This window comes from Meles meles, chromosome 9 (assembly GCF_922984935.1).
Source record: "Meles meles chromosome 9, mMelMel3.1 paternal haplotype, whole genome shotgun sequence".
NCBI classification, from domain to species: domain Eukaryota; kingdom Metazoa; phylum Chordata; class Mammalia; order Carnivora; family Mustelidae; genus Meles; species Meles meles.
In genome coordinates, this window is record NC_060074.1 from 63,029,209 (window position 1) to 63,044,410 (window position 15,202).

At 38.5% G+C, this 15,202-nt stretch overlaps 1 protein-coding gene across 3 annotated transcripts in view; it reads left to right on the forward strand.

The window, feature by feature from the left end:
• The window catches only part of CSRNP3 (cysteine and serine rich nuclear protein 3), a 208,255-nt gene that overhangs the window by 166,041 nt on the left and 27,012 nt on the right, over positions 1-15,202 (forward strand). For all 3 annotated transcript variants that reach the window (XM_046019869.1, XM_046019870.1, XM_046019871.1), the window contains one exon: positions 14,219-14,478. In XM_046019869.1, the coding sequence (XP_045875825.1) occupies positions 14,219-14,478 (260 nt within the window). The remainder of the gene's footprint in view (positions 1-14,218; positions 14,479-15,202) is intronic.

Genomic DNA, 15,202 nt, shown 5'->3' on the forward strand with positions numbered 1-15,202 from the left:
GCGAAACTGAGACTGGCAAAGTCAACATGCTGACACCTGGAGAGAAACAGCCCACAGGGAAATGCAAAAGGCTCCCACCTGAAGGCAGTGTCGGAATGTGAGGTTTGGACCTTGGTGAGAACCCACTCTGAGCCTCCATTTTCTTCTCCACAAAATCAATATTAATATATCCTCCTTAGATTAAATGTCTCCTAAGGGTATATTTTATCTCTTTTTCACAGCTACAACCCTAGGATTTTGCAAAATTACACACACACACACACACACACACACACACACACACACACTTGCAGTATACACACACATTAATTATCTGTCAGGTGTATCTGTCAGATACTCAATGCCAAAATGTACCCAAATGAATGCAAAAGCCTCCCTAAAAAAGTTTTTAAAGTACAGAATGTTGTAGATTTAAAATACTGAATAAGGGGCACCTGAGTGGGTCCGTGGGTTAAAGCCTCTGCCTTCGGCTCTGGTCATGATCCCAGGGTCCTGGGATCGAGCCCCGCATCGGGCTCTCTGCTCCGCGGAGAGCGTGCATCCTCTCTCTCTGCCTGCCACTCTGCCTAGTTGTGATCTCTCTCGGCCAAATAAATAAATAAATAAATCTTTTTTTTTTTTTTTAAAAGACTTTATAAAAAAATAAATAAAATACTGAATAAAACACTTGTGTTGTAAAGCCCTAGTCATGTGGGACCAGTCCCTGTCAATAAATAGTTTACACACATTGATCATTCTGTTTCAGACACTCTACTGCCTTATATAAATGATTTATGTGAATCCAAATTATATGAATGATTTATTGATTTCTTTATTTTTATTTAACAAACACTTATATAGCACTGTGCACCAAGCATTGTTTAACACTTCATAAATATTAATTTACAGTCCTTGTAACAACACTATGCAGTAGGCATTATTATTATAACCATTTTGTGACATGAGGTGTAGAAAGAGTAAGTAGCTTGCCCAAGGTCATACAGCAAGTAAATGGCAGTCCCTGGATTTGAACTAAGTGCTTTGGCTGCAGAGTTCATGTTTATAACCTCTACTTCTTCGCCATAGCCCTAGGATATTCCAGACAAGGAAACGGGTTAAGCCACTGACCCAAGGTGGCAATGAACCTACTGGTGTGTCTGATTCCAAAGCCTCTGCCTAGGATTTATGGCTCCAGGCCACTAGCTGTCTGGCAATAAAACACCAGAGGTTCACAATGGTTTCCTACTAATGCTGCTTCTAACTGCTTCTAAGGCCCAGGCAACTTGCTTTCTCTCTTTCTCTTTTCTTTTATTTTTCAAAAATTTTTAAAAAGATTTTATTTATTTATTTGACAGAGAGAGAGATCACAAGTAGGCAGAGAGGCAGGCAGAGAGAAAGAGGGGGAAGCAGGCTCCCCGATGAGCAGAGAGCCCGGTGTAGGCTTCATCCCAGCACCCTGAGATCATGACCTGAACCGAAGGCAGGGGTTTAACCCACTGAGCCACCCAGGTGCCCCATCTTTCTCTTTTCTTAATAACACAGTTAGATTATCATTGCCATAATTCTGGATTTTTGAGGTCCTGGGAGCAGGTGTTCATGGAATGTAAGAAAGAGTATTAGCCTATTCTAGAACTAAGAAAGGGAGGCAGTGTATTGTCAAGATTAACAGCTTAATCAAGACACTGTTTGCATTCAAATCAGGCTGCTCTGCTACTAGCTGTGAAGTTTCCGTCAATTCCTTCACCTGTCTGGACCTCACCTTCATTTATAAAAGTGATAGAGTTCTACCCATTCAAACCATGAATGCATTGATTTGGGGATTCAGTGAATGAATACCTATAAAGCAATGAGAAAAGTCTTTGGCACATGCTAAACATACAAATAAAATTTCACTGATGGATGCAATACCTTCAAAGTGTCCAGTTTTGCCTTTTAGACAGTTTAGTGTCTTGTGTACTGGTAGTTTCCCAAATTTTTGTGGTCACACCTCCGTCAGTACAATTGGCATGTATACCAACATCCTTATTTTATGTATAAGTTATGGAAATTTTATTGCTGTAGTAATGGATTTCCTGCCATTTTAAACTAGACCACACGTTCTTTCATCTTTCCCCAGTATCCGCAAGCTGCCCTGGGGCACCCTTGGATTGTTGCTCCTCCCTTCCCCAAAGAATTCTTTGTTCAAAGCTACCTCCAGCCTCCTCCAGTCTTTCTCAGTTCCCACTTACTAAAGAGAAAAGGAGTAGCTCTTGAAGGAAAGTAATTATATCCATTGTCATCTGGGAATAGTAGTAGTCCCTCGACCCTCCCAAGATTAGTCACACACTCAAAAAACATCCCGTGTTATCCTTACTGAATCCTTCACCAAAGACCAGAAGTCTGGGGGCCAAGACAGGGTCGCCCTTAAACTGATTCTGCTTCTCACTTTTCGTTCTCCAACTCAAAATTCCAAGAGCCCCTTTGGTTTTTGCCATGGCCTCTGGCGAGGTCAATGATAAATATTTCGGTGGTGTAAATCACTTAAAAACTGAACTCAGAGACACTGAAGACCATATCTATGTGAGAACGAAGTCAGAGGAACTGGTCGGTGGAGAATGCTGAGAACAAGGTTTTGGAATTTGAGTTTTGTCCAGACGACAAAACTGAAGTCATTGAGAAGTGATGCTCTTTAAAGGTAGAAGAGGTCGAACCTGCTTTTGTAAAATGCAGTATACTCAGTACTCTGCAGAGTTTTTACTTCCATCCCTAGAGATATAAACTCTTAAAATGTAGAAGGAAAACAAACCTCATTTTTCTTTCCCTCCTTCCTTATATAGTCCAAACCTGAGATTGCATTTGGCTTTGGAAAAACAAAATATATTTCTTGTAACAAATAACCACATGTCATAAGAGTAGAATAAAAAAGGGCAAACATGGATCCTTTGGGATTGCTATGCACGTAGGAGATACCTAAGAATATAGATAGATAGATAGATAGATAGATATAGATATAGATATAGATAGTTCTAAAGATATTTGGACTGATTTTCTCCTTCGGCAAGATATTCACGAAGGGAAGTAAACCTGAGCTATGAAGGGACCTAGGGAAAAAATGCTCTACTTAATAGGAATAAAAACACCTCCCTAAGCCTTCTTCAAGAAACTGTTTAGTTCATAGACACTTTGCAGGAAAGATTGTTTCTTTGTGTGTTATGAACATTGCTTTTGCATACTAAGTGGTAGTAACAATATGCATGCCTGTGAAATGATCATTTCACAAGAATTACAGTGTTTAATAAGAGTAGAAGCCTATCAATAAATCCAATTCATCCATTAAACAGCTAGGTACTGAGTATCTACTGTATGCCAGGCCCTTTTCCAGGTGCTTGGGATATATGAATGAACAAAATCAACAAAAATTGTGTTGGGAAACACTCCTCCATAGGTTTTTGCATTCCTTTGTGTCTTTCTGAAGATGTCAAGGATGTGCTGCCTTGACCCCCCTTTCCTAGGGCCATTTCTCATTGTTGGGTTTGTAGGAAGCAAACTTGAGGGATGACGTTACGTCTCCTCCTGGGACAAAGAAAAGGACTGCTTATTGCAGGCTAAAAACCAGTGAGTTCTCAAGCTCGTTAGGCCTTTGGTACAGTGCACACCTACTATGTATAGCATTTCTCTGGTCCCTCCATATTGCCTCTGTGGACAATCTGAGGACAAGGAAATACCAATAGAGACATGATGCTCGTGCTATCTACTGTGCTATGAACAGTAAAGTTTGTTTTGGACCCAGGAGTCTCCTGTCTTTACTCCCATCCATGAAAATCAACAGGATAGCTCTTTAGCTTTAGGGTAAAAATCAGTCCCACACATGACAGATTTCTGCCCTCATTCCGCTTCTATTCTAGCCTATATTGTTTTGGTTCTCCCTTGTTTCTATTATTTTAATAAAAATTTAGAATTCTGCTTGCTTATTTCTGCTCCTTGTCTCAGGAAGCCATCTGGGCCTTTCACTTATGTCTCATTGCCACTCCCACCAAAAAGGGAAAAATGATCTGTCTTACAACATGGCATATATTATAAAATTTCATAGGAAATTAATAAATTTTGAGCAAGATGATTTTATTTTTACAGGACAGTACTGCTCTGAGGCAGAGATGGCAATTTAAATTCTAAGAGAATCATTTTGTAGATCTACCGCTAAGGGACTGCTAAAGGCAGGAATTTCGGTCATGTTTTTGCTGGAGGTCAATGTTAATTAGTCGATATTTTATCAGCAGGATTTCTCTTTCAAAATCATATTACAATACTCAGGTAACTCTTCTCCCTACCAACTTTTTGCTTTGTAGAGTCAGATTTACAAGCTCATTATTGATGGATTGTTTAGAGGTTTATTATGATGCCAGAGTTGGTTTATTATGTTAGATCTTCTGATATGTAAAATGTAGTGTATTTCAAATGGTTTCTAATACAAAAGTTATGTGTACCCTCGAGTCATGAGGGTGATGTGTCCTCTCTCCAATATACATTTTTGCACCGAAAAAATATAAAGTGACTAGAAAGAAGGAAGGAAGGCTGGCAGGCAGGCAGGCAGGTTGACCCTGGCTGGAGCTTCAGGGGAAAGCTGTTAAATGTCACCTTACCATTTAAAATTAAGGAAAACATATTTAGGAAATGTAAATATGTGCTTGGCCCAGAGTTCAGTTATTCATTCATCTAATTTAGTTAAACAAACACTAATCAAGGAAGTCCTAGGTGCCCAGCAGTGTGTTGGTGTGTTGTATCCTGAGAGGTCCCCAGGAAGTGAGGTATGGTCCTTGTACGCCTCGTCCAAAGCTGGTAGTAGAGTAGAAACACTCATATTATCAGTATCAAGGCAGAAATGACCTGAAAATGTGTAGAAAGAGCACTCACCTCTTTCTTAGGGGGGTCCATGAAAGGCTTTCTGGAGTTGACATTTGAGATGAGTCTTAATTTTATTTTTCTAGTAGATACTGGATGATAATTCTATGCCAGACATTATGCTGAAGCAATTCATAGCTTTAAAAAATATTTAAAGCAGACAACAAGGGCAATATTAAAAACCTGAAGCATATGCTCAATATGTACATTTATATGTACATTTATAGAAAAAAAAATCAAGTTAAAAGTTTCCCCCTTTTTTCTTTTTTCTTTTTTTTTTTTTAATGTTTACAGTCCTCTCCAGTCACTCATTGACAGCCAGGAAATAGCAGCTCAATAACCGCAGCCTCATCTTTCCTTCCAACTTTGCAGCCCTGCATCTCTTTTTTAAACCTAGATTTCTGACATATGCAACCAGGAATACAGCATTGATGAGTTTCTTCCTTCTGTGTTTCTCAGTGGTTTGGATTTCTATTTGGGCTAAATATAGTAAAGTCTGTTTAGTCTAACATATTAAAAAAAAATGTTTCCAGATTTCATCCTTCCTGGCAAAGGTCAAAGTTCAGCATATAATCTTTCATCCAGTGTTGCTTTCCTGAATGACTGGATCTTAGAAAAGTTTTGTCGTCTTGTGTCTGAAGGTTTGGTTTTATTTTGGTTTTCATTATTGTTCAGTGATGTTCTGACCTGTATTATCATGATATATTAGGCTTGATGGGGCTGTATTGTTGGAACAGATGAGATACTGTGTGGGAAAGTCATTGAGCAGGTGGAAAGTGCTGTTTAATTTTTCCAACAGGAAAGGCTCGTGGTGGTACTGAGAAAATGTAAAAAGCAGCAAAACAGGTTCGCAAAGAGCCGGAGAACAGCGAACGTCTCCTCTGTCATTGTGTGCAAATTTTATAATCAAATGGCCTGCCTCATGCAGCTTTATTCTGCATTGAGATATTCCATGTCCCCCAAATATTTCTCCGATGGTGGTAATGAATTGCATTGCCCTCTCGGTTGTAAGAGTACGGGTATTCTGCTGCGGAGCCATATGGTTCCCATTTATTTTAATGTGTCTTTGACATCAGGAGAATTGCTGAGACAGCAAAGGAAAGTGCTCACATCTTGGACTGCAGCCAGAGCTATGGTTATTTATGTGGAGTAATGACTACCTTTTCCCCAGTAAGAAACAGTATGGTCTTAAGATGGTATCCGTGTTGAGATTTTAATAAAATGAGAGTATAAGTTTATATATTTTGGAAATGGCTGTTACTCTAGTAGTAGTGAAATGTGTTTCCTAAGTACGACGTTTTAAGGTTTAATTGCACAGATGAGAAATTAAGGAAACAAACTGGGGAGTAGGTGGTCCTTATTTTCTCACTGATAATAAAGGGATACTCTTTTTATTTGGTTTAACAGCATCACCAAGATAGTACTTTGCATATATAATGCTTTCCATCTGTGATTCTTAAGGCTTTTAACAAAGGTAATTATTCCTGGTAATATTCCTTGGAGGTAGATAAACATAATTCTGAAAATATTAATGGAAGAACTGAGACATGCAGATGCTCACGGATGTAATCTATACAATGGATCTTAGCGATTATTAGAATTCATATTTTTAATTGATTATATTATTTAACAATTTATTATTTTCCACGTCCCAGGACAGGATAATGTTTTCTCTAACTCATTAGTAATAGGACATGCTTGCCCTCAAGAAATATCCTTAAAAATGTGAAGACAAAGACCTCCCTAACGATGGTCCATATATTCCATGTGTAAATGTTAACATCGACTGTAGAGATCTTCAAGATCCCTTGAAAAATGTTAATATTATCTAAAGAAATGTATGTAGTGTGAAAAGAGAGAAGAGATGATCTGGTCCAAATTCTGTAAAAATAGCTCTTACTGGTAACAATGTCAAATGCCTAAATGAGCATATGGATCAGGGGAGAAAAGTTCCCCATTTCCAGTCTGCTCTCGGCAAAAGTGAGCGGAATATGGGACCTAGATTTAGCAAAACGCTATCCTGGAACATTGTGTTTCAAATATTTTAGCAAGGAGTTTGAACTTATAAATTTTATTTAAGTGATGTCTTACGTAAAGACAAAATGGAACCAGAAGGAAGACTGCACACCAAACAACAAAATTCATGATACTAGTCACTGTAAATTTATGGGTGAATTGATAGAAAAGGAAAATTAGAATGAAAATCAGTAGATCATTCAGTTAGTGGTATATTCCATGTATCATCTGATCTAAATCTGTTTTAGTTTGGCAGTTCACCATTCCCAATATGAGTCACATTTACTGGTGATGGCTAGTGCACTCTGCGGTCATAGCACATTTGCAGTATAACGTCAAATTAATGCAAGAGGGATGAGGGTCGATGTTAAGTCAATTTTATATTAAGATTTTCTACATAAAAGAGAACAAGATTTCTTTTTAAAATTTTGACCCTTCAATTTTTCAATTTCAATTTGATGAATTTAAAATATAGTATTTATTTCTTCTATCCCAATACATATGAGAACAAATGATTCCTCCCTATCCCCCCTTTTTTTATTACAAAGAATTAAGGGAAAGTGCAGGGAACATCTATAATAACATAGAAATGTGTACATGAAAAATAGCTAGTTCTAAAAAATGATCATTCTTTGTGAATTAATCATTTTAATTATTTATGACATCGAAGCTGGGAGGTCAAAGTTTATACCTAGACTTAATTTTTGTATGCAACTTTCTGAATTCACATTAAAATCTTGGGTGGTAAATCTTATTTTTGTTTTAAGCTGAGAATTGCAAATAGATGATTATGCCAATAAGGCACCCCTATACTGTCGAATCCAGCTTGCAGTATTGGAACAGCATGGGCTGGAGCTGTCTGGAGAGGCTCAGGAGAGAGCTCGTCCCCTCTGTGCATTTCTCTCGCTTGCTTGTGTGGACGAAGCCGACAGACTGAATGGATGACGACGTGACATGCATGTTCATGATCCAAAACAAAGCTCTAGTCATCCAGCCTCAAGGGTCATCTTTTTATACTATTTCTATTTTTGCTGATTTTTTTTTTGTTTTGTTTAATTGCATGTGCAGTATTTGGACGTATCTTGATAGAATACTTACTGCGCACAGTCTTAGATGAGAAGGTTTTTGTTTTGTTTTGGTTTGGTTTTGCAAACTGGTGATTTAAACAAAAGGGTGTCATCTTGAATTTTTTTCACTTAGAAGCTGCAGTTCACAAAAGACGTTGATTAGTCTTGAGGGCAATCCGTTGTGAATATTTTCAACTTAATATTAGAATGGAAAATACGTGTAGCTAAATGATTAAAGGACCTAATCTTGCCTAAAAATTATAAAACTATGCTTCCTCTACAGAAGGACTGAAATCAGAAGGATGGCTGGTTCTTATGTATGTTTATCATATTTTATATGGTGCAAGTCTGTTTGCCCCTTCACCAGCACACGAGTTGTTTGGTTGGTTGAAGACGGGGGAAGAGTGACATTTAAAGCCTTGGGAGAGAGATGTGCTACAATTTTAAAAGCATTTGGAGCTATCATTCACACTGTAGGGAGCCAAATACAAACTTGGATTTACCATCACGAACATCCCTGTAAATGGGAGCTATTTTTCCTTGGTTTTTGTTTTTGAGTGCTATTTCAGAGTAAAAGGGCAGTAATACAAGGGGAGGGGAAAAAAAACCCTCATTTGCCATCTATTTGGAGGATTCTAACATTTTCTTGCATTTATTGGTTCTGTCTCAATTCTGATTACTTTTTTGGAAATGCAAAGCACTCTGATTCTAAAATATTGGGTAGACCCTAGTATTGCCTGCCTAGTCACTTGGGAGAGATCCTCTTCCTTTTGTTTGTGACTGTATGTATGCATTTTATACCCTTCATAATTGAGTGTAAAATAACATACTGAGTACACAATAATGTAACATCGATTTAGTCATAGATAATAGATGGCTTTACATTCGACACTTAAGGTAATTTGGATTTTGTTCGTGGTCAGAAAGAAAATATCCCCAATTAGCCTTTACTTTTGTCTTGCCTCTCATTCACTTATGCCCCAAGATAGTTCCTTATTATCAATCTTGTGGAGTTTGTCCCACTTGAATGATTTACTGCTGCCCTAAATACCTTACTTGAGCAAAATAATGAAAGACGTGACTGCAGCCAGTATGTTCAGGAAACCTGAGGATGTAACTTAAAAGAATAAAAGGGGAGAATTAGAACGAGGAAGGATTGCTTTTAATAAGCTTCATTTTCAAGGAAACTCCTCCTGTATTTCTTGGATGCTGGATCCATTTTTCACTCCTGTGGTTAAGATTTGAGACCTGTTGTTGACCCCTGATCAAGAGGGGCCAACCTGGACAATCATAGCAAGCTGGAAAGGACATGAGACTATGACCACAGGCCATTTGCAAAGACTAGGGCATATTTTGTATTAATCCTAGTAACTTTAACCATTAGAAATTGATGTGATACTTGAGCTATGAGGCTTATTTTTATACAAAATATTTTCTGGTAAAACTGGATTTTCTGTTTGTAAGCTAGGCTTCATGACTTCATAACTGATTTGATCTTTATTTGTTCTTCACAAGGTAAGAAACAGCATGCACACTTCCAGAGTCCCTGATTAATTTGGTGTGTCTGTTCTAAAAAAACAAGAGTTTTTATTGCCCAGGATTTACCAGATAAACAGGTTAATTTCAGTAATTTCATTTTGCTTAGACCAAATCTCCCCCAAATAAATGACAAATAAACTCAAAATTTGGACTTACAAATCATCTGGCATCTTCCTTTTGAGCACAGTACATAGGAGAGAGAAGTTTATTATTGACTTGAGACCCCATGGTAGAATTAATACTGTCCATAATTTGCCCCCTGTTTGACATCAGACTGGACCACAAAATCTCAACCACCATGTACCAAATTTAGTGCCCAAAAATATAGCTCTGTTTACTGCTTTCTGCCTGTCAGGCTATGCCAGTGCTTTGCTGATAGTTGTTGACACTAAAAAGAACAAGTGCCTTGAGAGGGTCACTGGCTTGCTACTCAAGCATTATTAGCTCCGAGTGCTGCACTATGGTGGCATCAATGGTCTAAGATCTGGTCTTCAATTTTACGGGCCCAGAGACAGGATGGTCTCTTGCCTGCAGAGTAGGCAGTCTCAGATGGAGCTACACATACTAACCACATTCAGAAATGACTGACTTATACATCTGAAGCAAATCTGATTATTTTCAGCAAGAGATAAAATTAATGAGTCAACTGAATAGTCTTGCTGATCTGAGGATATATTCCAGTTTTGTATGAACAGGTTGGTTGATGAGTGTGGAAGTGGAGCAGAGTCAGATGAATTTTCTTAGAGCTTAATTTGATTGTCCCATCAAAGCATTGGCTTCCCAGGATGGTCTTGGAAACATGTGCCCAACTTTGAGTTTTGGCTTCCATTTCTAATCCACTCTGTTTGTGAACTCTTGATGTAATTTATGGCACAGATTATTTTATTTTATCCACTTACGTTCTTATCCTGGCATTGTGAATTAGGCAATTTCTCAGTTCTCTTCCCCATTCACTTCTAAAGCATTATTTTAGGAAGGCTATATTCTGCAGATAACTAACATCAGTCACTCCGTGCTCTTTATTCCTTTAGTTTACCAAGATCAATTTTGTCACCATAATATGTGATCGTTTTACAGTAGCACCAGGGTACCCTGGTGGGAACCAGAATGGTGTTCTCAGGAGCTGTGTCCTGGGCAGTATACGTAGTGCCGTGGCATTTAGACACTTCTGCTTCGGAGTGGTAACTGTGAATGGCATAAAAGAAATTGGGATGAAAGACACGAAAAAAAATCCAGTATCATGTATGAAAACAGACTAATTATTTTTCAAAGAAGTAGTGAAAGACACCTTCACCCCTTTTCTACTTGCTCTTGACCTCACAGTGGTAAAGTAACTTCTGAACTCTGTAGAGACACAAAGTAGAGTTCAATCCCTCTGCAAATGGCACAAATTACAACGTAGGCATACGAGGGAGGTTTCAGATTCCCTGAGGCAGATGTGCTGAGTGAATCTGGCCCGTTTTTCCCAGGCTTGAGGAACACAGACTCTTTTTTATGACTTCATTTTGTGATGTTAGTCAAATTGTGGCCTGGAGGCAGGAGATGGCCCATAAAGGCCCATTCTAGTTCTCCAATTCAATCATCAGAAGAGAGTCGTGGGTGGCTCCTATATTCAGAAAAGCCACATTTAAAATATCTCCCACAAGGCTGATCTTATAGTATTTCAAAGCTTTCCTTTTAAATATATTCCATAGGCATTTCGGTCATTGTTTTTACGGCGCTATTTATAATATGCAAATTCTAGGACAAGGATAAGCACAAAGTATAAACCTTGGTGGATAGGAGCTGACATCAATCCAACCCTAACACACTTTGACCATGTTAGCAATGCCAAGAGCCCAGGGGAAGGGACTCGACAGTCTGCCACTATCGTTATCCTCAAAGTCTTAGAAAACTGTCTCTAAACTCTGTCTTTTTGGGAAAAGGTAATCTGGCTTTTTGGGAAGTGGTAGATTCATATCACAATAGATTCAACCAGAAGATTGAAGAGTTCTTGTAATCTGAAAGTACGAGTACAAATCTAAGTAAATGTTAAAGAGAAAATTTGTCTAGACTACCATGAATTACCTAAAAAATAAGTAATAAGGTCATTCATGAGAGATTTTTATAATAATTATTTTAAATGAGTTCATTAAAATCTTTTTTTTTTTCATCTGTAAAGTCATGGCCTTGAAAGGTAGTGTCTTAAGGGCTCCATTCTATGATATCAACAGTGGAAAAGGTTGAAGGTTATCACCCCAAAACCAGAGACTCTCGCCTGCCGTAAGGTGGTGGCCGATGAGACTGTCAGATAGGATGGCAGATTACTAGGCAGGTTGTTGAATTTTTCCTTCGACGGTAATCTTTTACATTTTGACAAATTCTTCCTGTTTTGAGATGATTTAAACATACCATTATGAAGCAGTTCAGAGCTTTTAAATCAAAGTTGAAAATTGTCTCTGCTGCCAGGAGTACAAGTATGTGCAGTGAACATATACATAAATAAAATGGGAAAATTGTGTACGCGTTTGAAAGCCTTTGCTTTCTGGCAATCTCCTCTGGAGAAGTGAAACAGTAGAGAAGAGAAGAAGTTGGGAAAATGAAATTCTTGCCCAAATGTCATATTTCGCTTAACTCTGTAAACTTCTGAGTCTGTTCATTCTGCCTGCATTTCTCATTACTGGAAATGGAGGCTCCATGGGGGCAGGAATCCCCGTCTGCTTTTTTCACCGATATATCCAATCATCTGGGAGGTGCTTGGCACATGGTAGGCCCTTGGTTTATAGTTATTGAATTAACCAGTTCATGCAATGAGATGAATCATAACAGCCTCTCTGTTTTTGGTTGAAAGGCTTTGTGAGGTGGGGCAGGTGGCATATGAGACAAAGGAACTTGAACCTCTTTGGAAGAAGAGTCTTATATAAATTCAAAGTGATGCTGTAGTCCCTCTACTCTCAATGCTCATACAGCCATATACAGCCTTCTAAATCAAAATCCTCTTTGAAGGCAGCAGCAGCTGACATCTACCAGAAGCAGTATGACACCAAGTCTCAGCCTCGTTCAACTCCCTTAGGGTGGCTTCAGCTGTCTGTGTGACATGGTGGTTAAGAACCTGGACCCTGGAATGATGAATCCTAGCTTCACTACTGGTTTCATGACTTTAACAATGTCATTTAACCTTTAGTGACTTGGTTTCCTCAAATGGAGACATGGGTAATACCAACCCAAGGAGATGTAAGGATAAAATGAGATAATTCATGTAAAATTCTTTGCATGGTATAGCACTTGGGAAGCACTCCATAAATGTTAGCTTATAATTACTTGTTGCTGTCCAAGGATTTTTCCTCAATTTATTGTTTCTGTCTAATTTTCTACTTGAACATGCATATTAGTTTAGAAACAAAGTAACAATAACTCAGTGGCTTAGCACAACAGAAATTTCTTGTCCCACTGTTCTAGAGACTAGATTGAGATCAACATGTTAGCAGAAACATGCTCTCTCAGAAAGCTGTAGCTTTCCTGGCATTTCCAGCCCCAGGCATCCCTTAACTTTTGGCAGCACACTCCCAATCTCTGTGTCTGTCTTCACATGGACTTCTCCCTTTGTCTCTTTATATCATCCCTCCATGCATGTGTGTTTACATTTTCCCTTTTTATATGGACACCAGTTGTACTGGACTAACACCCACCCTAATGATCACTTATATAAGGACCTCATTCCCTAATAAGGTTACATCCTGCGGTATTGAAGGTTAGAACTTCAACATATTGGTGGAGTGGGGAGCAGGGGGGGAATGACATATATAAGAGCATAGTTCTGTATTTTACTCCTCAATTCAGTGAACTTTTCCTTCCCCAGTGGAGAAGCATCATATAATAGGGCACCACATTGTGGGCTTTTAGGATTAAGTTGAACTTTGTCACTCAGTATCTGCGTTGCAAAAACTCGCTCAAATTCTGCAAGTCTGGCCTACTTCATAAAATAGAAGGACGGCATTAGATGATGTCTAGCATGCCTTCCAACTCCAAAAAGGTCATGTTTATAATGTGTGTCTCTCTTTTCCTCAACTACAGTGTATATATCAGACTTCCATAATGTTCAATGCATCTTAGTGTCCCTGTAACTAATAAAGTTTCTGATATATTTCATGATCATCTTCAATTGTCTCAGTGTATAGTCATAATAAAATCTCGCTGTCTGTAATGCTATTTAAGTGTGGTTCTTATCAAATGAAAGCTTTGTTAGATTTAGGTTGTAAAAATATCTTAATAGGGCCACTGAGCCTTTTTTGTAAGTTTGTATTGCTTTTTTGAAATTTTCTAAAATTTGTAAATAGACACTTTTCTATGCCAAGTGCCCTCAATATAAAAATAAGATCCAGAACGTAAGGGTCTGTAGTGCGTCTTTTTTGACTAGAGTGTGATGCAACTCATGTGAAAACCGTAAAACCAAACCTTAAGATGTTAAGGGAAATAAAATTAAATTCTGCCACTGATTCATAGACTACTGGCAACTTTCCTGAAAGTTTGCTTAGATAACCATTATAGAAGACTTAGAAGTCTGCTCCACTACAGCTAGAAGGAAATTTAAGAAAGGAAATAGAAATCGGCTCCTGCTCTCAGAGATAACATTTTTAGTGTCTGCTAGCCAAAAAGGGTTGACCATAGATTCAATATCATCAAATGGTACTTTCTAATTCTCCACCTCATCTGAAAAATGCTGCCATGGGTGTTCACTGAATTGTTCCTTTCCCTTTCAGCTTCCTCCATCCTCAAAAGAGAGAAGCGGCTAAGGACTAAGAATGTGCATTTTAGTTGTGTCACCGTGTACTACTTCACCAGGAGGCAAGGCTTCACGAGCGTGCCCAGTCAGGGGGGCAGCACCTTGGGCATGTCCAGCCGCCATAACAGCGTGCGCCAGTACACTCTTGGTGAATTTGCAAGAGAACAAGAGAGGCTCCACCGGGAGATGCTGAGAGAACACCTCAGGGAGGAAAAGCTGAACTCTTTAAAACTAAAGGTAAAAAAAAGTTTTTGTTTTTGTTTTTGTTTTGTTTTGTTTTGTTTTCAAAACCTCGTATCCTTACCTTGATTTGGTTGAATTAACCATTTTCATACTTGTATTCATAGACCAAACTGGACATTTTACACAACAGACCACCTGCTGAGGCTTTCTTTTTTTTTTTTTCTTTTAAGCAAAGATAGCAAAGTGTCTTCACTGAAAGCAATGTGGAAAACCCGACACCATTTATTTATTCATTCCATTAATATTTGTTATTAAGTACTATCACATTGTAGACCCTATGCTTGGGCTAAGCTAACTGGAATCAAAAATAGGTGCGGTCCCTTCTCTCCTGGAACTTTCTTAGTGGTAGGGAAGAAAAATATCAGTCATGTAGACAAAATCAAATCATAGCTTCATTAAGTGCTATAAAGGAGAGTTGCAAGGGGTTATGAAAGTATGTAACCAAGAATTGGTATGGTCCAGAGGTCAAGGCGGGTTTCCTTAAGGAAGAGACAACTGAACTGAAATCTGAACAACTAACTAGGCCAAAGGGTTGGCCAGAGGGGCTCGGGCAGCAGCAAGAGCCAGACTGCTTTGTGCTGTAGGAAGCACAGTGAGCACACAAAGTCTAGGGGGGCTGGAACAGGGACAGAAAGAATAGGCTACTCATAAAATAGATTATACATGAAGGAGGCAGGATGGGGCTTTATAGATCATGTTAAGGCGTTTTTTTCCCTCT